This window comes from Haemaphysalis longicornis, unplaced genomic scaffold (genome assembly GCF_048455015.1).
Source record: "Haemaphysalis longicornis isolate Haplotype H1 unplaced genomic scaffold, Haemaphysalis longicornis Haplotype H1 scaffold_3, whole genome shotgun sequence".
NCBI classification, from domain to species: Eukaryota; Metazoa; Arthropoda; class Arachnida; order Ixodida; family Ixodidae; genus Haemaphysalis; species Haemaphysalis longicornis.
Window position 1 is genome coordinate 220,728,272 of NW_027526335.1, and position 25,977 is coordinate 220,754,248.

The window sequence follows — 25,977 nt, forward strand, 5'->3', positions numbered from 1 at the left end:
TGCGCGGTTCGGTAATGTTCGCGAAAGAGAGATCACACACACACACAAGTACAAAGAAAGAAAGATACATTTATTCACAGACACCTATTTGTGTTGTCGTTGTACTTGATTGCTAGAGCGGATCTCAGCTTTGAAATTTCGTGTCAGTACTCCTTTAAGCAGGTGCATTAGCCCTTCTCACGCCCGATTCTTGGCCAATCCCCCACGTGGGTATGTGCCATGTCAGCGGCCAGGCAGCGCGCGCCCATCTCCCCCCGTTGCCAAGGAAGACGAGGAGATTCCTGGCCAATCCCCCACGTGGGTATGTGCCATGTCAGCGGCCAGGCTGCGCGCGCCCATCTCCACGTGCGCGGACATCGCCGGTGGACGCAGGTTTAGGGTCGCTTAAGAAGTGCATTGCACTTAAAACTCGAAGTGTTTGCAACCGCAACCTTGTACTCCCCTTGTATCGCCGAAGTGTTCAGGGAGCATATATTACAGAATGCAGCTAGGCACACAACCTAAGTGCCACAGGAGACGTTCTAGAGATCTGCAAGGCTATATTTCGGCATGGCAGCGTGCTGGTAACTTCTCAGCAGCTGCTGCTGTCGGTGTTTCAAGTAGTGGTGATTCTCGTCTGGTGCAAAATTATTGTCACGGAACACCTATCAATGCCCCATAGCGCCATAACCCGTCACCGAAGACGACGAAGAGGATGCGGGTGGCCTGAACGATCATGGCCGCTTGTAAATAGATCGCATCACTCTGCGGCAACACATTGTAAATACATCACTTCAACGTCGCCCATGGCTCGTCTGTTCATTGTCCTGCCGCCACGTAACATTTTGGAAGAGGTGCGGGTTTCAGTCCTATCCCAGCCCCGGTGAGCCACGGACGTGACATTCCCCAGCCCCGTGTCCCCTGACCATGCCCCTCCGAGACCAGACGAACTGACCAGCCACGACCAGACGTATAGCCGGCGACATCACCCCGCCCAGATCTCTGGCGCTTCTCCGAAAGCTTTGGACGCTGCCTCGTGGGGTCGGTGGTGGTCACAGCTGTTCCGGGGCCGGTGCTCATCGCGACTATCACAATCAACAGTGGCGTCAAGGACTTCATTGTATACGTTCTTATCGCTTTGCTCATCTTTGCCCTGGCCTCGACCGGACGGTCGTCCTCCAGCAGGAGGGGGGGGTGATGAAGGGGTGATGTCAGGGAACACCGATCAATGCCCCATAGCGCCATAACCCGCCACTGAAGACGACGAAGATGCGGCTGGCCCGAGCGATCATGGCCGCTTGTAAATAGTGTTGCAAATGAAGAAGAGGGGAAAGCGGGCAGTGGCACACGACGCATTATCATCATTGTAGTAGTTGGGTTGGAGGACAGCCAGTAAAGAAGCGCGTATCGCTCCGTCTAGGGCTCTGGGCGTTCTGTCGCGCTAGCTTCCTCGACAGCTTTGGTGCCGAGCAACCCAGGAAATCGTCCTTCGGAGCATCACCCACACGGCTTCGTCGATCGACCGCCTTCGGAAGACTCGTGGCTTCATGAGGAGCGGCGTCACGCGAGTTCTCAACCAACTGAATGACCTCCTGGAGCAGCCTTCTCCCGACGCGGCGACCCTTAGCTCCTAGGTCGACTACATCGTGCAGCAAGACGCTGAGTTCACGGCGCTAAACGGGAAGATCGCCGAGACAACGGATGATGACGCGCTGCAGCAAGAGCTCGAGGTAGCGCCAGAGTACAACCGCAAGGTACCGTGCGCCATCTCTCGGGCACGGTTTCTTCTAGCCGAACGCTCCCGTAACCAGCGAAAGCGGGGCAGCAGCTGCTTTAGCCCATGATACAACGGTTACGTCATCACGCATCGCGCCTGCGTCATGGCATCGGACAGTCGCCCTTCGCAAATTCCAGATACCAGCGTTTTCGGGAATTCTGGACGAGTGGCAAGCCTTTTGGGAGCACTAAAGCGTTACCATTCATGACAACGTCGAGCTGCGAAAAATCGAGAAATTCAAGTATCTGCTGACCTACGTGATCGGCGATGCCAGGCGAGCCATCGAGGGCATCGGACTTTCGGAAGCATAGTACGACGTTGCGGTGAGCGCCCTTGTTCAACAGTTTGGCCGCCCAGAGTTGTTCATTAACGAGCATATCGATCAATTGCTGGCATTCATACCGATACGTAGCTCGACGAATGTCGACAGGCTCCGCGAGTTGTACGACAAGGTACATTTCCGAGTCAGCGCCCTGGAAGCCCTGGGAGTTCCGCAAGAGTAGTATGCCGTGGTTCTCATCCGTGTACTCTTGCGATGTCTGCCCGATGACATAACCTTGATGTACCGGGAGAGGGCTACGGAATTGGGCCAAGGGTCGACTACTGGATCCGCGGTGGAATCCGCGATGGGTCAAGGGCAAGGTTGCGAGATGAAGAAACTGCTGGAGGTCTTGAGGATCCAAGTTGAGATTCGCGAGGAAGGGAAGGAAGGGCAGCCCCTATCAACCGCAGCTCCTCGGTCCGTCTAGAACGCCGACTTGAACACCCCAAGACAATCGGAGACACCCTTTTTCTCAGCGTTGGCAATGACCGCAGAGACAGAGTCCCCAGCCACGCACGCGTGTCCCTTGTGTGACAGCCGTGGTCACAAGGTAGCGGACAGTTGCGTCAACCTGTCGGCGGCCGAGAAGAGGACGCGATAGCGCAACGCTCGCTGCTGCTTCCGGTGCGGCAGACGCAACCATGTGGCTCGTCAATGTAGAGCGTCGCGCAACCTGACCTGCAGTACCTGCAACGGGCGCCACCTCACCCTGCTGTGTGACGTGCTCGGGCAGGCTGACCACAACATGCCCAGATCAACGCCGCAGGTATAAGCCTGGCAAGGTGCACCGCCAACTGTGGGGACGGCTTGGATTAGGCACTCCGGAGATACGCCAGTACTACTGCAGACGGCCCGAACCTGGGCAGAGGGTGCTCGGCGACGTTTAGTCTGCGCACTTCAGGGTACTGGAAGCCAGCGGACGTTCATTCGTCAAGATCTGTCTAAAGCCCTTAAATGCACTGTTGATGACACAGAAGAGCTAGCGTTGGTAGCGTTCGGTAGGACAAAGGCTCACAAGATATTACGCTGCCGGCGAGTAGAGGTGAATATACGCGGACAAGCTCGCGGAAACCCAATCACGTTGGAAGCTTTGGAGGTCCCTAAGATTTGCTCGGTCAACAGTCCGCAACTCAATAGCGCGACATTCAATATCCTCCCTGAAAAGCGGTACGACAGTGCCGACGTCTACCAGCCGAATATATGGAAACAGGATGAAATCGGCATACTGGTTGGATCGAACGCCTACTGGAAGGTGGCCACAGGCAAAATAGGCCGAATCCATGGAGATCTCACAGCTGCAGAAACAGCTGTAAGTTGGACGATTCGAGGAACACTCGGATCTACGGCTTGTAGATCCGAGCACCATGGTCCTCTCGGGTGGCACACGACGGCATTTAGAATTTGGCGCAAGTACTGTGTGGTGCCGGCGGAACTGCTGTTCCAGTTCATCGCATGAACGCGAGTCACCTAATGCCTCCCTGAGCACTTGTAAGGGATTCAGAGCCAAACGCAAAGTAGTTGAAGACGTGATGATGGAGAAATGGGCGGAAGGAACGAATAGCTCTAGTGAGCAGACCCCGTAGCAAGAACCTGCCGAAAAAACACCCACTTATAAATCCGCACGTGGACGCAAGAAAACTCGATACCCCGAAACGGCCCCGAAAGAATATGCACCTAAGGATCCTAAGTCGAACCCGAGCACGTTATCGAACGAGGGCACCGTAAAGGCATGCTCGAGACGGGCCAGTTCCGGAAGTCAAGCAAAGGGGGAGGCGAAGACAAACCGAACTGCCAATGCGTGTTCAGCCAACCGTAAAAGTGCGCATGTGGAGAAACGCCAGAAATTTAGCTTGAGCAGCAGCAGCGAAGGAACCATCAGGAAGAGCATAGAGCGCATCAGCCGTTTCTTTAAGCAAACCGAGGCCAAACAGCGCGCACAGCCATTTGTGTCTGCGGAGCGGGAACGTCAGGCTTCGGGTGGCTGCAGGAAACCTCATATGCTGGCCTGTAACCGGAATGTTCTCACGCTGTTGACTCCATCTCCAAGCGAAGGAAGGCAGACGTCGAACACCGACGATAGAGTTGGACGCCATCGCGATCGTGATCCTGGGCTACAACGCTCTTCAATTGCAATGGGGACTTCGCCAAGTGTCACTGCCACATGAGTAGTTTCATCTGCAAATCTTCCTGTGTAATAACTGCACGTTTTTGAACTCCCCTACTGACCATCTTGGGCCCGCGGGAAGATGTTGCAAATGAAGAAGAGGGGAAAGCAGGCAGGGGCACCTGGCGCATTATCATCATTGCAGTAGTTGGGTTGGAGGACAGCCAGTAAAAAGGAGCGTATCGCTATGTCTAGGGCTCTGGGCCTCGTGTCGCGCTAGCTTCCGCGACAAATAGATTTTTGAAGCCAAGCCAAGCCAAGGGTGTGACATGTCGCTCTTCGGCTCTTCGGTGTTTTGGTCGCGTTTCCATGGTTTCAACCCTGGACCTGTTGCCAACAGTGCTGTCGTCTTGCCCAAGAACCTCTGGCACCTCAACGACCTGTCAGCGACCACGGCCGAAGCGCTGATGTGTACCCCAGGCCAGCGCAGCATCATCATCGCCCATTAGGCCTAGCGTCCACCGGCACCGCTGGCACTAGACCTAGGCACGCCGCGGTTGCTATAGCAACGCCTCCGCTACGGTCGCCGTGCATGAATGTGACGCTGCAACGCCACAGTATGAACGCTGAAGTGACTCCTGCTGCCCCAGATCGAACGGAGCACGTGCCGATTGCGGCAATGGCTAATGATGGTTCGACTAACACCAAGAAGCGGACATGTGATAAACCATCGGACTCCCTGGCTGCACTGACTCAGGAGACTTTTGCGCACAAACGTGGCCCCGAATCTGAAGTGCATACGGTGACCCCCGGGTTATCTCCGGTATACAAAGTGGCGATAAAACCACGGGAGTGCTTCAATGTGACGACACTGCTGAACTGTGTCCTCGAAGCCACATTGGATTCCTGTCTCCAAACCACGGGGTTCCAGGGCTTCGCGATTCACCGGCCCACTAACAGCGTCTACTTTTGCGTGCGTTCGTTCAATGATGTGGATCACCTCCATGGCGTGAAGGAAATTCCTCTACCTGGTCACACCGCATTGCCTGTTCAAGCGTACCTGATCTCGGGCTCAGATATCCGCAGGTGTGTAGTTTCCGGCGTTGACCCAGACGAGTCCCCAGAGGTTCTTGCGGCAAAACTTACATTCACTAGTCGCAAGATCTTGCAAGCCCGGTACATGGGTCGCAGTCGAACATGCCTTGTCACCCTTCAGGGCACGACGTCTCCCCCAGCGCACATTACATATTATGGCTGCATACTGCTATTCCGCCCTTACAAGGCGTAATTTATTGCTACAGGGGCTTACGGCTTGGCCATATGCATGCCTCCTGCCCTCAACGTGAAGACACCGCGGAGAAGTCCTAGAAACTGCCAAATATAAATGTGGAATCTGTAAAAAAGATGACTCCGACGTCACATCCAAAGACTGCCCCGTTAACCGTAAAGCTATCGAAACTCGTCGCAAGAATACTCGCGACCGCAAAGCGCCACTGCAAGACGCGTCCGACGGTGCGGTCAAGACTTCTAACCGTTACCCCATCTAGACTCCCACCGAAGAAGAGTTTCCTCCATTAAGCGTGGATGATGAGCCCCAAAACGTTCTTACGTACAAGGAGGCAGTCAAGCATGGCAAGGTACGGCGCAAACGTCAGAATCCACCGCATGAGCCAACTATGGAAGCTCCGAGGAGGTGGTAGAGCTTGAAAAGCGGATTGCTTCGCTCCAGGAAGAGGTCCGACGTCTTCGTCACCGAAGAACTCTTCTGTCCGCTCTTCTCAGCGCTCAGCAACCGCTTACACTCGCTCGTCAGCTCCTGCTACGCCTGTCCCACCCGTGTCATCGCCATCTGGCAAGCTGTCTCCGATCGAACTCATCCATTTTGTGGCGCAGCAACTGCAACAGCTCTCGTCGGTTTTGCTGACTCACCTTTCATCGTTGCAGTAATCCAAACGAACCACAAGTGCGTGCTTCAGTGGAACTGCCGGGGACTCGCAAATAAGGCTGGGGAGCTTCGCTACGGTATGCATATCGGAGGTCTCCCGGTTTGGGCTCTCCTCCTGCAAGAGACCAACTCTCTTCCCAGTCTCCCCGGATTCAACGCCTACGCCTCGCCCACCATTCTGAATCGTCGGTGTAGCAGTGTGAATGAACATCCCGGCAAGGCTGCTGTCTATGTCACCAGCTGTTACTCCCAGGCTCAGCTGAAATTAGAACCGTGGTGCAGTGAATACCAGGAAGTGGTGGCCGTGTTACTGCGCCTCCCTCAAACTGACATCATACTGGTGTCATGTTACGTGCGCCCGCACGGCGGACGCTCCCCCGTGTTGTGTCTTGGTTGGATTGAAAATCTCCTTCGCGCGCACCGGGGGTGCGCAGTGCTGGTAGGTAGAGATTTCAACGCGCCGCGTCCGACTTGGGGATACCCCTACTCAAGCGCGCGAGGAGGTCTGGTGTTGGACGCGTTCACCGATGCGCACTTTGTGCTCCTTAACCTGGTCGACACTCCAACTCGTCGACGTGACCACCCGCGCAGACCTTCGTACTCCCCTGACCTTTCTTGGTGGCTTGGAGCACAGCCTGTGTCTTGAAATCGGGAGCCGGAATGCTGGGGCACTGATAATTATCCCTTCCGCATGGGCTTGGCTCCCGCTGAAAAAGTCCGCACTGCCACCGCTGCGGTGTCACAGACTGGGACTTCTTTCGGAGAGCTCTGAACACCTCAGTTTATGAAGACCTATCTGATCCCCTGTACAGTCGCGTGCGATTTGAAGGTAATCGCGCGAGCTTCGACCGATAAAGGCGATAACGCCCCCGCGCGGGCTTTTTCGGAGCGACTGGGACTTAGTTTATGCATTCTCCTCTCTCTCGGTCACTGTTCCATGAAGCAGTGATCACTCCCGCGGCTAGTAAACCACCCTTTCCACTTTGTGGTGATCTTGTGTGGTTTCAATCACGTGTGCGTTTTTTTCTTGGTTATCGTGAGCAACAATAGCAGCCATTGTTATAAATGTCCAGTATTTCCCGAGAATGCGTTTCTGCGCATCTTTTGGAGAACTGTTGTAAAATACCACGAGTGCGACGTCGTCGCTGCGTGCGCGGTTAAAAAAGGGGAAGGGGTTATTGAGTTTGCTGCTGGAGGGATGGCTGCTGGAATAAACAGCGACCGAGGGAGAGAAGAATGCGTAAACCAGGAACCAGGCAGAGTAAAACAATCCGCGTGGGGGCATTATCATCGTGGTCGGTCGACGCTCGCGCGATTACCTTCAAATCGCACGCGACTGTACGTGCTACGTGCGGCTCTCCGGGATGCCACGCGGACTTCTTGGGTAGAAGAAAACAAGCCAACACCAGACCTACATCTCCTAAATTTGTGGGCTGCTCGCCGCCGAGCGGAACTGGCAACCAATAGAGATCCTTCAAATCCAGAATTGCGCACCTCCTTACACCGTCTTACGGCTGCAGCTCACCGCTATGAGACGTCTATATCTCGGCAACGGTGGCTGGACTGGTGTGCCTCAGTAGGGCCATCCTCTACCACTGCGTCAATCTGGCGCACTTTTCGTCGTATGAAGCTCGGTGGACGCCGCCAAGAACCGGCTGCCAATACGTGCCTCATGTCTGGATGGACCCCGTGCCAGTTTGCTCCTCAAGTGCCAAGGAGTTCTTCCCAAAGTACGACCAAGCTCCACCACCATTTGCCTGCTCACCTACTCTGCCCCCAGAGGCTAGTTCGCCTCCCAGTCAGGAAGATCTTGGCGGGATTCAGGCGCAATTCACCATGGCAGAGTTTCTGGCGGCAATAGACAAGGCGAAGTGACCCACAGCACCAGGCCCAGACGGTGTGACTTACGAAGCGTTCAAGAACATCGACAGTCCAAGTCGACGGTGGCTACTCGACTGGCTGAACGCTATCTGGACCTCTGGTGACGTTACGGTCTCCTTGAAGCACGCCGAAGTAGTGCTAATCCCAAAACCTGGGAAGCCTCATGATCGCCTCAGTAATCTTCGCCCAATCGCACTAACATCGACCGTCTGTAAGCTCCTTGAACAGATGCTAGCCACGCGCCTTACATGGTGGCTAGAACGATACGGATGGTACCACCCGGCTCAGATTGGGTTTCGTACGCGCCTAGGCACAGAAGATGGCCTAGACCACCTCTCATCTATGGTGCTCTAAGGTGGCAGATCGAACAAAATCCACACGATCATTGCTATGTACGTTCAAAAGGCCAATGACAACGTGAGCCACGCTGCAATAATCAGTATTCAACAGTGGCTCCTCCTTCCACCAGCAGTATGGCGTTTCGTAGCATCTTTTCTTCAGAGCCGCTCCTTCTACATCCGCATTGGAAAAGAACACGTGGGACACTTTGTTTCGGAGCGAGGCGTGCTTCAAGGCTGTGTGCTGTCCCCAGTGCTATTTAACGTGGCCATGCTGCTTTTGACATGGAAGCTGGGTGAAATACCGGACACATTCTGCCTCGTATATGCAGACGATGTGACTCTGTGGTCTGTGCACAATCAACTGCAGCGGCAACGAGCAGGTCAACAGACTGCCTTGGAAATTATTTCATGGTGGTGCTCAAACAATGGATCGAATTTGTCCCCTTCAAAAAAAAGCTGTGCGTACGATTGGATATCGACAGAAGTAATTACCACACCGAGCGGATCCTGCGACGAATAACAACAGCAACAGCAACTGGTGCTCACCCCGGTAAGCCCCGCACATCGCGAAGAAGCGCGAGTGGACTCGTCACTCATGAGTGGTGAGCGGGGTTCACCGCGAGTGGAACTCGGACTCAGGAGTGGTGAGTGGGGCTCAACGCGAGTGACTCTCGCACTCACTCGCACTCACCAGGCCGCAACCATTGTAAAGCTCACTCACCACTCACTCGTAAGTGGTGAGGAGGTGCGTGAGCGCACTCATGAGTGAGCCTGCAGATCTATGGGTAGCAGAGAGCAGATAACGGCAGTATAGCCCATTATGGCGAATAACTGCTCTGCACTTCCGACAGCTTTCATATTGAGTGGAATGGCTTTTGTTCACCTAATAAATGTTCCTCTATCTCTCTCTCTCACGTACAATGTCATCCGAACTGTAGCATCCGGGACACGGGGCGAGCGTGTGCTCCAGTAGCGCTGCTCACGCAGTTGTCCCAACGCAAAGGCAATAGAATGGCGCGCGGCACTCAGTACAGATGGCGTCCAGGGTGTAGACAGGGCCGACAGCCACGAAGAAGGGAAGAGCGAGGACAGCCTTCGTGGTTTTGTGTGTTTATTTCCTTTTTTTGCATTCTTACAATTCAACCATGTTCTGGTTGGGGGATACTAATAGAAACGTCAAATGATGTCAATGATTGAAATACTGGCAAGGTTTTGGCGTCAGAAGTTTTCTGCTTTGTTCACTTCACACAAATAATTCCCTTTTCCCCGAAATATGCTCTCACGGTTTGCTCATTGACATCCGCATGACGCACCACCATTCTGGCACACCAGATGCTAGACAATCCTAAAAGCATAATCACATCATGCGGTACACCGTCTTCGTTATTTGCGCTCAGGAACCTGATTTCATGGGGTGTCAGCAGATACTCCTTTAGCGTTCTCATAAGGGCGTCCCAAAAGAAAATGGCACCCCAAGACTTCATAAACACATCTTCTGTAGTGTCAAATTTTTTATAGAGGACGCACAAGTTGTTCCATGCAACAAAAACACCTCGGTCTTCCATCTATCTTTTAACAGGAAGTGCGTTGGTGTGCAATTTAAAAAAGAAACTTCAGTAAAATGGGCTGTTGGGCTAGTTGGTGCATTATGAATTACAAAAATTGCGCCAAATGGACAAACAGAGGAAGGAAGGCAGAGGAAGGAAGAGTTGTGAGTTGCCTATTGTCTGTCTTCCTTCCTCTGTTTGTACATTTGGCGCAATTTTCGTAATTCTAATTAAAAAAGAAGGTTTTCACAGAGGCTGGGACTAACATAACTTTTACCCTGGACAAAACGTCTCGTCCTGGGCCTGCAGAGTACACTGCTCTGTACAGAAGCAGAGGAAAGAGAATTTCTTTCACATCTTTTGTCAGAACCTTCCTGGGGACATTTGAGAGATACTCAGAAGAAAACAGCACACAAACGAATCTAACTGCGTCCGCTACTTGTTTCAGATATCCTCTAATTACAGGACATTATTCGTTGCACGAGGAAACGGTGAACTGACGTAAAGCATTGGAAAGTGGAACTTGGCAAAAACTTCACGTGAAATAATCGCTTTAATCTCTGAAGAGCATAAAACGATTATCAATGTGCCTTGCATATACAGGGTGATCAAAGTTAAGTCGACAGGGTTTTTTTTTTAAATAGGCGCTTAGATTTCTGCGAAGAACACCTCTACAGTGAGGTTATGCGTTCAAGAAGACATAAATAGGAGGTAATTATTGATGTCGGTGACCTAATCAACTAAAATTGATTAATTCACTTTTTAGTGGCTGCAGTAACCAGGCATGTTTGTATTGAAAAGTTTGACACAATCATGTTTCTACGCAGTTTAAATTGGCAAAATTCTTCTAGCGCATCTGTAGACCGAGATATCAAACGGCGGAGTTTAATTGCCGCTCGCATGATTACGCATGCAAGATAGTCGGCACCGGCGCAAAGCTCCTCCCTTCTGTGACGTGGCTGCCGTGTACGGTGTTCAGTTCGACAAAGGGGTGGAGGCAGAGGAAAAAGTGATAACTGGCACCCATTGATTCTTGGCTGGCGTTATCGCAATCTGCACTACTCGGAACCGCTATCGAAACTCGGAACCGCTATCGAAACTTGGAACCGCTATCGCAATCTGCACTACTCGGAACCGCTCTGCAATTATGGCGTCTAATCCGTTCGTCTTCCTACTGCAGCTCTTCGTGGGACCGGCGCTTCTCGGCACCGCTGGAAGCGCCGAACTACATGGATTGCCCTGGACCGCACCGGACCATGACGTCACCAGCTGCCACGCGCTTCCAAATACGACCTGCCACATGGATAGTCTACAGTATCTGCCACCGCATCACCGGACCTCAACGTGCGCAGACCGCTTGGCGCATCACTTGTTACCAGCGCCACCGCCCACCAAGCTTATATATTGCCTACCCGCCAGCTCCGCAGCTACTGGGCACGGCGGCCCTGCCAGTATGGCGTCTAATCCGTTCGTCTTCCTACTGCAGGTGAGAAAAAATTACGGAAAACGCTATCGTTCAAGTGACCCGTTTTTGGTAGTGCTGCCGTGCCCATGGCTGTGTTGTTGTATCTATGAAACTGCAGTGTCGCTGAGAAAATTGCTCATGCTAGCCGGGGATATTGAATCAAACCCAGGCCCGGATTTAGCTGCCATTGCAAAGCAACTGCAAGCAATAGCGGCCGATATCAGAGACATTAAGGAAGAGCGGCTAGCTAACATTGACAAGAAATTAGATGGCCTGGCTATACTAGAAGTTAAAATAGAATCTTGCCAAACTCAGATTGACTCCATGAGTCGCGCCATTGATGTTCTGGAAAAAAAATGGATGAATTGGACAACCGTAGCAGGCGCAATAACTTGATTGTTTACGGTCTCCCAGAGGTTGACGAAGAAACAAGTGATACGTTGGCGGACACCGTGAACACAACTATAATCAATGGAACACTCGAGTTAGATAAAGTTGCCATAGAACGGATACACCGGTTAGGTAAACCCGCACCAAAAAAAAAACACGGCCAGTAATCTTTAGGCTGTTGGACTGGAGAGAGAAAACAGAAATTCTAAAAAGACGATTCAAACTGAAAGGTACGTCGTTTGCTATCGGCGAAGACTTCTCGCCGAAAGTAGGAGAAGTAAGAAAGAAGCTATGGGACAGTGCGAAGCCAAACCGTGAAAACAAAGAAAAGATTACCCTTTCATTTGACAAATTGTACATTGACAAGCGCGCGTTCGTTTGGAGCGATGAAATGAACGACAAGATACCGATGAAAAAAACGACCAAAATGTAAACAAAAGTCCAATGAAAGACACCAAGCAAAAAGAAATCCCCAGCAGGCCAACGACTCGAAGCAACACGCAGTCAAAGAGCTAACCTTGCTGAACATAAATGCCCGGAGTATACTAAACAAGATAGAACAACTGGAGCATATCTTACTTGATTATGATCCTGACCTTGTGGCTATAACGGAGACTTGGCTTTCCCCAGACGTATCCAGTCACGAAATTGCTCCCCCAAACTACTCAGTTATCAGGAAGGATCGGCCAACTCGAGGCGGAGGGGTAGCTCTATTAATTAAAAAATGTTTTCCTTTCACATGTTTGCCTGAGGTAGAAAGTGCGGAGGCTGTTTTTTGTAAGATAGCTTGCGACGGCTCGAGTATAATCACTGGATGCGTCTATCGTAGCCCGCCCTCCGGCGAAGACGGTATATCTTTCGTCCAAGAATTTCTTTAGCAGCATGCACGTAGAAATCGTGTGATTATTATGGGTGACTTCAACCTCGCTGATTTCAACTGGGCTACTATGCACCACACGTCTCCGTCATCGAAAGCACTGGTTAATTTAATGCTTGATTTTAACCTTCATCAGGTAGTACCCGATGCAACACGCATACAAGGAACAACTGGAAATATTCTTGACCTCGTACTTCTCAGCGACCATTTTCCAAACGAGCAAATTGAGATAAGCATTGCTGACGGGATATCTGACCACAAGATGCCTGTTTGTCGCTTGGCACTTGATTGTAAATTGACAGTTCGCCCTACAGCAGTAACCATTATCAATTATCAGAAAGCCAACAACGACAGTATTCAAACGCATCTCGCGCATGAATTTCAACCTTTTTTTGAAACTGCCTCTGATATGTCCGCGAATGTGAATTTGTTGTGGCTCCAGTTTAAGAACATTGTTCTTCACTGCATAAATAGCTTTATACCTGTGAAACACAAAAAAACAACCTGAAAAACCCATGGATAAATCGAGAAGTTATGCAAGCGAAACGTCAAGTAAAAAGGTTACGGCGGGAGTCGAGGATCAACCCCGCCAACTCGCCAGGTAACGAGAAGTTATTAAATGCAGTCACGGAACTGAAAAAAAAGACACAGCAAGCCAAACAGCATTACTACAACGTAACCCTTCCAAACTTTATCACAAATAGCCCACAGAAATTCTGGAGGCATTTTCGTAAAAGTCCTGAAGCGTCGTCTACACTAACAGCAGAAGAGAAGGTAGCAAAGTCGAATGCGCATAATGATTTCTTCCGCTCGGTATTGACGACAGATAATGGCATTTCACTTTATTTAAAACAGCACAATACAGACAGAATTGACGAAATTAACATCACAGACGCTGGAATTATGCAACTATTGCTTAACTTGGACCCGAAAAAAGCCACCGGCCCGGATTACATACCGAACGAATTCCTAAAAAGATATGCAGAATGGTGTAGCAAGTACCTCGGCCTAATTTTTCGCAAGTCGCTTTCAACATCTACCCCGCCGGAAGACTGGAAAAAAGCAAAAGTAGTACCAATTCACAAATCAGGAGACAAAAATGGCATTTCAAATTTCAGGCCTATTTCACTAACAAGCACGTCATGCAAATTACTTGAGCACATAATCCTGAAGCATCTAACTGTTTTCTTGGAAAAAGTGAACTTTTTATCACCTGATCAGCACGGCTTCCGCAGCGGTCTATCAACTATTACACAGCTAGCAGAAGTAGTTCACGACCTCGCACTATCCATTAACAACCACGCGCAAACGGACATCATACTACTGGATTTTTCCAAGGCGTTTGATTGTGTAGGGCATACTAAATTAATTGCGAAATTGGAAAGTGTGATTGGCAAAGGCGCAATATCGGCATGGGTAAAAGAGTTCCTCACGAAAAGATCACAGTTTGTTGTTTTCGAAAACACACCATCTCAGACCGTAGCTGTAACATCCGGTGTTCCACATGGGTCAGTCCTGGGACCACTATTGTTCTTAATTTTTATTAGCGACATCACTTCCAATATCGAGTGCAACATCAAGTTATTTGCAGGTGACTGCATTATTTACAGGGAAATTAATAGCTATACGGACCACCTAATGCTTAACACGTCACTTAGTAAAATAACGAAATGGTGTTCTGACTGGCAAATGACCATAAACATTAAAAAATCCGTTACCATGACTGTTTCAACAAAAAAGCAGCCATCTATGTTTACATACTTCATTAATGGCATACCCTTAAGTAAGGTTTCGCAACACAAATATTTAGGAATTACGCTTACTTCCGATCTTAGATGGGATACACACATCACAAATATAACCGCCGCCGCGTTGCGCAAACTGTTCTACCTAAAACGATGCCTAAAGACGTCCCCCACTCCTACCAAGCTGTTAGCTTATAGAACATTTGTAAGACCGCTTCTGGAATATGCAAACACAATATGGTTTCCGCACTCGACTACCCTCATTAAAAAGATTGAAAGTGTCCAACGAAAGGCAATAAGGTTCATCCACAACAAATATAAACGGACTGACTCTCCAACTAACCTCTTGGCTGTTTCAGGAATAAAACGTTTGTCAATTAGAGCGAGGCACGCTCGCCTAAAATTCTTGTTTCAGCTAATTCAGAACAGTTACAAGATTGATACACATAAATACATATCTTTTTCTCAGACCCGCCCTACACGTCACAAACACGACCGCACCATATCTGAATATTCCTGCAGTAACGACACGTTTATGTACTCTTTTTTTCCCATGGCAATACGCGAGTGGAATAAACTGGACCCGGCGATAACAAGCAGAGACTCGTTATCTAAGTTCGTCGAAATGCTAGATTATTCAGTGCAGAAATAACACTTATTGTTGAGCGAACCGAACAAAACACGTGCAGCATTTCCAGCTTTGAAATCTTTTAATTTATTGTGTATTTTGTTGCTCCAGCTTTGTAATGGCACTATTCTTACCTTTTTGATGGACTTGTTTCTTGGTTTATTTTTCTTCCTGTTACTACAGCTTGTAATATAGGCGTGTGTATGCGTAAAGTTGTGTAATTATTTCTGTCTTTGAGTGCATATGTTCTTTTTTCTTCTTTCTCATGAAGCAAGCCGCCGATTCACATGTTTCATGTACGCACATTTTGTACGCCCTCCTGCTATGCTCTCGAATGAGAGTGGCAGTATTGTAAATAAATAAATAAAAAAAACACAGAACAAAGGGGAGGAGCTATGCGCTGGTCTTGACTTCTAGCATGCGTAATCATGCGAACGGCAATTAAACTTCGCTACTTGATATCTCGCACTACGGATGCGCTTGAAGGATTCTGTCAATTGATACTGCATAGAAACACGATTGCGTCTAACTTTCGAATACAGACATGCCTGGTTACTGCAGCCACTAAAAAGTTATTAATTGAATTTTAGTTCATTAATCCACATACATCAATAATTACCTCCTAATTAGGTGTCCCCCTGGGCGCCAAACCACACCGTGGAGGTGGTCTTCGCGTAAATCTAAGCGCCTATTTTTAAAAAAACCTGTCGACTTAACTTTGATCACCCCATATATGCGATTACCCGAGCCTCCCAGCTTCATTCATTGAAAAAGAAAACTTCGGTTCGTGCGCTCCCATGTTGAAGTCCAAATAAATACCGCAAAAATACGATGCAACTCATTTATATGAATAGGGTAACAGTGACTATCTTGGATCAGGAACCACACTTTTGCCAGAAAAAAACCAGTTGGAGACAGTGGCGCTTGCGAAGACGAACAATGCAGAGCCCCACACTTAGTGGCTTTATCGCTCAGCCTTTGGGTTTCGCCCTGCCAGAACTGATTGCTCTCCAGATAACTCTCCATCGGTACCCCGGGTACCGCCCTGGCGTAGTGGTCCACTGTAAGCGCTCAAAAACAGTCGGTGTCGATTTCCAGTTTCCATGACAAAATTAGGCACACTTCTGCCAATCGACTGAGCTTCGGGTGACTTCTCAAAGTTCTGTGGTTATCATGACATCTCTACTCATACTTTGTTCGTATGTGCAGAATATGACCACATCGTCAGCATACGTTAGCAGCTTGACTTCGCTTGCACGCAACACAAAACCTCGTACATAAATATCACTTATAATTTTTAAACGAAAAGGGATCTATACAAATACAAAACAACCACAGGGAAGCAGGGCACCCTTGCCTTTCTGATGACAACACTGGAATGTACTCAATGACACTTTTGTTATTTATCAGCTGCGTGAATCGATGATGATACGCCATCTTAACGCCTTTTAAAATAACATCTCCAACATTTATATGCTTTAAAACTGAAAAAAATAAGGATACAACGAAAGACGCAATCAACGGCTTTCTCAAAATCAACTTGTATCACGGCTACTTTACGAAAAACGTCACAGCTCTGCAAGACACTTCGCGCTACTTCAATGTTTGTTACAATACTGCGACCTTTAATGCCACATGTCTCATGTGGCCCGACGATCTCTGAAGTCTTCTCGCAATAATCTTCATTAACATTTTGTAGTCCGTGTTGGCCAAAGTAATCGGTCGGTGTCCCGTTACACACTGCGTTTTCAAACGATCCTTAGATTTTGAATAAGAATGGTGCGTGCGCGGGTGAATGTTTTTGACAATGCACAGTTTATGAAAGCTTCCGCGAATACAAAAAACAAAAAGGGTAAACCATATTTTTGTACACCTTACACAACTCCGAACTCAGACGATCTGGATACGGCGCGTTCCCTCGTTTTAATTATTCAATTGCACTTTCCCCTTCTTTTAAACTACTGGGTTCTTCAAGTATTTGCCTAGTCTCTTCATCTAACACCGGCTACATTGAAAGAAACTCCCGCTCAAAAACATCTAATTTGGGACATGCAGGGCTGAACAGTTCTGTGTAAAACCGTACGAACTCCCGTTTTTTCTATTCGTTCTCGCGGGTTGAAACACCCTGACAGGTTATTTGTTCAGTTTTGTTAGCCTTCACATAACGAATCTCATCTTCTAAAGCGCGCTTTGTGGGCGCCTCCCCTGCCAGTAGCCTTTCTTCACGCGATCTGAGTGTTGCCCCCTTATATCGTTCGTGTTCGATCACCTCAAGCCTGGATTTGACGGTTGCAATATCGTGGCGGAATAGTCTTGGCACCTGGCACTCTAACTTGACTGAGATTGCGTCGAAGGGTTTCCTGTTCCTCCCTTTCTGTTCTTTTAATTCGGCCCGCTCTTTCAGTGGACTTCATTTTAATGTCTTGCTTGAAAAGCTCACACTTTGCTAGGGGAAAAGGGCGGAAGGTGAGAATGAAGCTGTGCAGTGCGTTCGAAAGCCAGCGTCCTTATGAAGCCTCCCTTCCTCTCTTGGCAGCATGTACTCGATAATAGAAACCGAGCTGCGCTGGCGCAATCCGTGATAAGCGTGCCCTTCCAGACCGGTCTCAAGCAGAAATATAAGTGGGTTTGGGGCGATTCGCGCTCTCCTTGAGTTTGCGCGTATCTTTTCTCTTGCATATAGTAAGGGTAACAGCTCAAACGCAACACTCATCTTTGCCCGCCCTGAGCCAAGCCGTGCCCTCATCCGGAGAAAGGGATGACAGCCGGCGAGATAAACGTGATTTCTCTTCTTGGGGTACAAGGGAGTTATCAATGCTGGGTGCACTTCTTTCGAAAGAGGAAAGAGGTGCAAGGAAACGCAAAACACTGCACACGCGGAGCAGCGCATTTTATTGAAATATAGATTCTTCTTCTCTAGAAAGCATTGACAGCCGGCAAGATAAGCGTATTTTCCCCTTTGGTGCGATGTTGATAATTATGGTTGGTGTTTATTGACGGAAGATCAACTTGGGCAAAGAACACCAACCATAGTTATTTATTGACAGTGGTGTAAACGTAGATACTAAACTCTCTCTATAAAAATAAAAGTAGAATGAGTAAGACAATAAAGATTGCCGCTGTAATGAACGGCCAAGCTTCAACTCTGTATGAGAAGCAATAAAATGTAAAGATGTAACTTCTAATAGACACGTTTAATGAAAACAATGGGGTTGTTTCTTAAACAATGGCAGAATTTCCACGTCGTGGAGAATGGAGAGGGTGTGGAGTACGGGGACTCGAAGCGACATGAAAGTTCGACCCGGGTGACATCCCATTTGCGGCCCCACCATCATTCGATTTGAGCCGTGAGATGCACCTTGATTATTCCCTAAATAAAACTGCAACTCACGGCTCAAATCGCATTTTGCTTAATTTTCGCTTGATGGTGGTGTGAGCATGGATAGACGCAGACGGACATCAGGAAGTCCTAAGGTACTCCGCACCGTTACAGGCGAGGGAGTAAGCCATTTGACTGTCGGCTACTAACTCACGGTGGTAGCCCAACGAGTAATACGACTGACGCTAACTCTCTCTGGTCTACCAGACACAGGCTCGAATCCTGCCGGTCCCTGTGTGATTTTTTGCGATTGTAAATGCTATGCGCACGGACTCGGACGGACATTGTGCGGTCCTAAGGTACTTCGCACCTAAACGAATGCCAGGTGAAGTGGAAGGTGTAGTCTCGTGGATTTGTGGAAACTTTTGTGCCGGTTTGGGTCTGGTGCTTTGCATTGAATTACAACCCTTTGCGACACGCTTTAGGATGTAGCCGTCAGAATGCATTTAACCACCTGTGTATATTTTTGATAACCGAAACCATTTTATTTAAAACCATAAACAACTTCATCATATAAGTAGCTAATAAATTCGGTGGTCTCCTAATCATAACCGCGCTATCGTAAACGTGACCACCGTTTCCTAACCTTTGCTACAGTAGAAAACCTGTACACATTACTGGGATCCCCAGCCCTTAAATGTTAAGGTTGCAGCTTCAGTTTTGCTTTTATAAACATTTTATCTGGATGAAAAACGTAGAGCCAAAACACTTAACTGACAGGCCTGACATTGGCGTGTCAAGTATACGAGTTCTTGAAACGCTTAGTAGGGGTGGTTAAACCCCAATTGAACCGCTCAGCCAGCATTCGCATTTACCGCAGTGGAGCGGGAATACTGGCTGAACGGGAAATGGGAATGCTGGCTGAGCGGTTCAAGTGGGGATGACGACGATTGTGACTTCCAAAAATGCTCTTAAAAGTCGCGTGTACAATTGTACACGCCATGTCGCAAAGTGATAAGGCGTACTAGGGATAGGCCATCTCCACATCTGCTGCACAGGGGTCTTGAAGATCTCGTGAGCAGATGCCAGTGTGTTGCATGTGTGGCCTATACATAACCTTGCTAAGCGACCTCCGTGTACCTGTTGCCTGCGTCAGTGATGTAGCGGCACAAGTGTGGTTTTATTACATGTATTTTTGTTTCCTGTTTGTTGACTTCAATCTGCTTGCCATCTTCGAAGAATCGACTGCCTAACGCGTGGATTGAGTCGGTGTAGGCTGCTGATGTGTGGTCTACTGTTGTTCTTAAGGGAAGCAGCGCCAGACCGTTCATCTGCCACCTCATCACCTGAGGGGCCAGTGTGACCAGGAACACAGCATATTGTTAGCTATAAGAGGTAGCCTGAACTGTAGGCGGGCATCGCCTGACGGGGCCCCGTCCCCCTTAAAAGTTTCAGTTTGACATAAAGGATAAAGGATATATATTCAAACAGTAGGCTCTCAGCAAAAACAGCTAGGAAGGGCAACACAACAACACAAATTCGACGTAACAAGAGAGTAAAACACATAACAGCGGATCATGTATTTTAAAAGAAGAAAGCATAATACCACTGCAACGTATCGACGTGCATACCCGCGGTGTTTCAGGGGTGTGCTATCCGTGTAACGTAATATAATAACAACGATTAGGTAAGAATACATCGCACAGTGGAGTGTACATAAAGGACTACACATTGTTGCGGATATGGTACCGTGACCGGTGATGGCTTCCGTTGGCCCGGGCTTGGGGCAAACATTCGGGCGAAGTAGGAAGAAAAAAGAAACTTTATATACAGAAATCTACATGGCCTTTGACTGAGTGAGCACGGGTCTGCGCTCCTGCGCGCGCGAGATTAAACAACAAGGTTGAGGCCGCCCCCCTTCACCCTTTCTCCGCTGATAATTTAAGAACGCGCGCATCCCGAAAATCCATGGCACTGAAATTCACGTCCATACACTCACAGCGAGAAGGCACTTTCCCTCTCGCACAGGTCAGCGTCAGGTTGACTGCCGTGGTGCAATCTTAATAAGGTCGAAGCACTTGGGACCATCCTAGGTTGAAGCGACAGGAGGACGCCTGGGCTCCGTCGGTAATCGGGCGTCGGGCGCTTGTTGAATAGCGGCGTCTCGGACCCGCCACAAACGGGCCCCACGATGCGCGGCTCACAGTCGTAGAAGACAGGGCCACTTCGATTACCGCCGAAATAGCAATGCCGCGCGGCGGTTACTGAACGCAGCTTGTGTCCAGCAGCAACGGCTTTCGCTGCAGCGTCATTGCATACATAGCCGGGTCGCTCCCCGTAGGTTAGGGGAGGGGGGGGGGGGTGGAGGCTGCCGAAAACTGGACGACGGAAGGATTGGGTGATTGAACACAATAATATTGCAGACGGTCTTCGAAATACCAGCACGCCGATCGTGACAGCATCTCCGGCCGGCGAGAAGTTCCCGACGACATTGGTTTCCAGCCCGTGAAGGAAGCAGTCTTGGCCCAGGTGTAGAATTCGGGCTGGCACACAAACACCTCAATGAGTCCTTCCAGTGGGTAACTCATTGTTTTAACACGATGCAGCGGTCGGAATCATGGCCCTGACACTTGCGGGAACACCCCTTGCTTCCCATGTCGATGAGGGCTTCATGGCTCTCACGTGCACTCGAAGTCCAGAAAAACTACAAAGCAAGCGGTCGCAAGGACAATCTCCTGAAAGACCACCAGGCTACCTCCAAAGTCAGTCAAACTAGCACACGGACTAAAACCCCATCGAATGTGGCAACACCTACCACGAGTATATAAACTGATTAAAAAGAATATGGGAATATAAGTAAAGAGAATATGAAGAGAATTAAAGAGAATATGAACTGATTTATTTATTTAAATATTGATGCAAAATGCATCAACAAAGGGACTCACAATGATAATAACCGCAGAACTTAATATTGGTGAATAAAATATTTCAGAAAAGAATGAAAGCGTATTCCTCAAGGCCACATCTACACTAAGGGCAGCCGTTAAGGCCATCTGCGTTGCCATTGAGCTTCCCCTTGTTGTAACGGACCTCAAATGATCACTGCTGCAAAGCGAAGCTCCCGCGCAGTCGGTGGCCGTTCTTAGCAGACATTGTCTGCAACCATGTGAGGGGACAGTGGCCAGTTTCAATAACGAAATGCGAGCCGGCGATGTAGCAAGCTAGCTTTTGAACTGCCCACACGAGATACGCGCGCTCCTTTCTATGCTTCCTCGCGCACTGTCAGCTTCCGACTGGCGTGAAGCACGGGGTGCTCGTCACCCATCTCCCCTGTCTGGCACAATACCACCCCCATGCATCGAGCAATAGCTTCGCACTGAATGACAAAAGGTTTGCTGTAGTCAGGGGCTGAAAGCACCGGCTGGCTCGTCAGTGCTCTTTTCAAGTCATTGAAAGCCTTCTCCTTCTTCTCATCCCATTTATCGTAAGGGGCTCAGTGTTTCGAAGAGCGTCACTGAGGGGGCTGGCTAACTCAGAATACCTGTGAATGTATCGATGGCATTAGCCTGCTACGCCCAATAAGGAACGGATGTCAGTGTTAGTATGGGGCTGTGGAAAATCGTGAATCGCCGCTACCTTGACTTCTGAAGGCTGTCGGCGCCCTTGACCAATCACGTGGCCATGAACGAAGGGCGAGAGGTTCGTACGATAAGCCTCTGGCACAACCAAGAGATCAAACTTCACTCCCTTTTTGTCCCTGTAGTTACGGTACTGTACACCATTGCCTTCCTGAAAAAGAACATTTTTCTTTGCAACTCTTTCGCTTTCGTCCCGCTTAATGTCCTGAAGTGCTTCCTCTCGCCTTTGTTCAGCTGTCAAGGCCTCTTTGGTTACTCCAAACTTTGGCAAATTCACGGGAGTGCGTGAGACAAACATTTCACCTAAGTCGGGAAACTCTTCTTCGTCTCCGGGGGTTTTCCTTATGTGTAGAGTCTTGCGATGTCACCTCAAGTCTCGTGGCATGCGGGGGCGCCTCAATGCTCGGAGTGCTGCTTTCTCCCACGCACTGACTGGGGTGCCACGTCGTCTGAACTGGGCACTCTTGCCGCCAACTCCCGAGCTTTTGAGCATGTCAGTGCTAGACGGATCCAAATTTCAAACCCTTCTGACGCAAAATTTGATCCGAACGGTTGGAAAAGAAGTCACGGATATTCGGTCGGCAAACTGGGCGACACAGCAGCCTCCGTGTCAAGTGTCCCGAATGTACCCACACGTTGTTTGCCTCAACCACCTGCTGATCCATGCACACTCGCCTGAAATGTGCTCTCGTGCAACCTAAGATTGATGCACTACATCCATCGTTGACGTGGAATCACGGAGTACTTGGCAGCATTTACCGTTCACCGTCATCTCCTGAATGTACGGTTCCAGCAGCTTCCTATTCACACCGCCTTCACCGGCCGCAGGAAAGACAGAAGAAAGAAAGAAAGACAGTTTATTTCATTCTTTGCATACCATACAATTTTACCATCTGGGCCCTTAGCCAATCTGGCTAGCACCCGGGCCCATGCAGTAAAGGCTTTATGAAATTGTACACGGGTCAAGCATTTCAGTGGGAAATCACATTACACACATCAAGAGAAGACAACACTAAAGAAACTCCGCTTGGCTACAATGGTGATGCATACTTTCCATCGCGAAAAAACTCTTTTACACATGTCGTAAAATTCGCGTTAGTTTTAATATCTAAAAGCAGAAGATTCCAGATCACAGCTCCGGAAAACGCTATATTACGTTTACCATAATTATTGTGGATAACAGAGAGGTTGAAACGAAGGTTGGTTTGATTGCGTGTTTGTCGATGTGGCCATTGAAAAATAGAATGAGAGAACGGAATATTGTTTTCTAATTTATTCTTAACCATACAAGCTAACTTGTGATCTCTAGCATTTGTAAGTGGCATAATGTTTAAGCTAGAAAAAAGTGGAGCGGAACTGTCGTTTACCCTAATAAACGTTATAATGCGGAGCGCTCTCTTTTGTAACAAGATAGCTCGGTTTATGTAGGAGAAAAAGGTGACCCCCCCTTGTCTCAACACAGTAAGTGATATGACAATGAAATATAGCGTAGTATAATATTTTGAGAATGTGTAAGCTACCATGGGATTCTGACACCCGGCGGCCACGTGACCAGGCTGGTGAAAGTAAATCGAGTCAGTGGTAGCCTCTTCTCGAATACCTTTTTCAGGTTCTTTGCCTGGTCCTCTGTAGTATCCGCTTTTTCACTGTCACGGTGCTGCAACTCTGTCGCAAGCGCCCTCGGCATCTCGGGAGATGCTGTCTTTCTGCCATACCCGATGTTTTGGTTTAAACAGCCTCTTCGGACCCTCCCTTGTTTCACTAGCATGACGCGACATGAACTCGTCAGCAAGCCCGGCGGCTCATGTTACCGTTGTTATATCTGATTTGTCGATTAGCCAGCTACGCATGCCTGCGGGGCGCGGGCGATAGAACTGCTCCAGTGGTCATGGACATCGTACACCGGGTACCTACTATGTCAAAAAATCAGAATGTAAAAAACATAACCGTTCGTTTTTCCTCACGTGAAAAGAAAAACGACTTCCTCCGGAAAGCACGGAAGGCAAAGCTGTACACGAGCAACATTGGGTTCTCTGGGAAAACTGATGTCCCTGTGTTCGTCAACGAGCATTTGACCTTCGATAACAAGAAATTGTTTGCTAAGGCTTTAGCGCTTAAGAAAGAACATCGCTGGCAATTCCTGTGGACAGACAACTGTCGCATTAAGGCTCGCAAAACACAAGACATCAAAGTATTTCGCATCACGTCTGAGCGTGACTTGCGGGTTTTCACATAATTCTGAGTCATGCACCCTTCTGACAAACTGCTAACACCTTGCAGCCGATGGCTTTGCTGTCCCCCGATGATGCGAAATTCCGTCTTTCTAATAACAACTACTCCATAATTCACTTTTATGCAAGAAGCCTCAAGAGAAATCTTGACACCATCGATAGTTTCATCGCTGCGCTTAACCATGCATTTTCATTCATATGCATATCTTAAACTTGGCTCTCTGATTCTGACAGTAATTTGTACAGTTTCCCATCTTATCAAGCAGAGTACTGTCATCGAACTTCTGATAGCCATGGAGGTACAGCAGTTTTCGTTTCACCTGATATTTCCTACAGACGCAGGCATGATCTATCGTTTACTGCAAACCTTTGGGAATTGGTGTGGATTGAAACTAATCAATCACTTATTTCACATAACAAAATTTTAGTCATTGGTTGCATTTATTGTTCCTCTTCATCTTCTTTGATTGAATTCCTACTTAACCTTGATACAATTCAAAATATGCTATCACTTGAAAATAAGCACGTCCTGTTAGTAGGCGACTTCAACATTAACTTACTTGACACCGAATCTAAATCGTATTCTGCATACGCAGATTGTTATACTGGATTCGGACTTGAAGCTTTGATACATGCACCCACGAGATGTGTGCGCAATGGTCCACGTACGTTAATAGACCATGCGCTATATTGTCACGAAGCCAAGGACGACGCAGTTGTCTTGAAGGAGAAACAAGTTTATTGGAGCGAACTTGTGCTCCCCTAACAACTCAAAAGAATACAGAGGCGGCGATGCAGCGGTCAACAAAGTGACTTGCGTCGGCGAGCGCCGCAGAATCGAATGCCGAGGCGTCTGCTCTGCAGGAATTTTATCTTTCGGCGCGAGTGTTTCTGGAACCGTCGATTCACATCCAGAACATTGTAGATCACAGACGATTATTCTGAGCTAGCGACGTTAGGGCGAAACAGTTTGCTTATCTGAATGTGATAGCCCGTGCGGCATAAAAGTAAAGAATGGAAGACGCGCTTTGCTTGGAACGCAGATAACACAGCCGGGCGTGACCCGGAAGTAAAAACAAACAATAAATAAGCAAGCCCATACATTGTTCCCGGCAATATAACATATCACGCCAACTTTTTTCTGCCGTCCTTGAAACCGATATCACCGATCATTTTCCTATTTTGCTTATTTTTGACACGTGCATGCCGTAAAAACGCAACTCACATAAGCAAATAAATAAGCAAGCCCATACATAGTTCGCGGCATTACCCCCCCCCCCTCTAAGAGTGCATCGACCCGATGCTAAAATAAAAGACAGCCCGAACAAACAACAACAACAAAAAAAAGTCCGTCATCTTGCATAGTAAGGTTTCAAGCGAACCACATGGACGACTTTGGGCCGTATGCGTCGTCGTGATGTTCCGGAATCGCCATCGGGAATCACCTCGTAGGTAAGTTGGCCGACACGTCGTAGAATTTGGTAGGGTCCGAAATATCGTCGCAGAAGCTTCTCACTGAGTCCGCATCGTCGGATGGGAATCCAAACCCAAACACAGTCCCCTGGCTGGTACTCGGCGTCTCAGCGTCGGAGGTTGTAGCGCCCGGCATCCACGAGCTGCTGGCGCGTAGTACGAACTCGAGCCAGCTGGCGGGCCTCCTCCGCATGCTGAAGGTATCCTTGGACGTCGGTGTTGAGGTCGTCGTCTTCTACGTGCGGAAGCATGGCGTCGACCATCGTAGTTGGCCGTCTTCCGTAGACAAGCTCGAACGGCGTCAGCTGCGTCGTC

At 48.8% G+C, this 25,977-nt stretch overlaps 1 protein-coding gene across 1 annotated transcript in view; it reads left to right on the forward strand.

Annotated features, from left to right (window-relative positions):
• The window catches only part of LOC144173712 (uncharacterized), a 228,750-nt gene that overhangs the window by 189,373 nt on the left and 13,400 nt on the right, over nt 1-25,977 (forward strand). Inside the window, exon 2 of the mRNA XM_077702020.1 lies at nt 11,077-11,382. Within this exon, the coding sequence (XP_077558146.1) occupies nt 11,077-11,382 (306 nt within the window). The remainder of the gene's footprint in view (nt 1-11,076; nt 11,383-25,977) is intronic.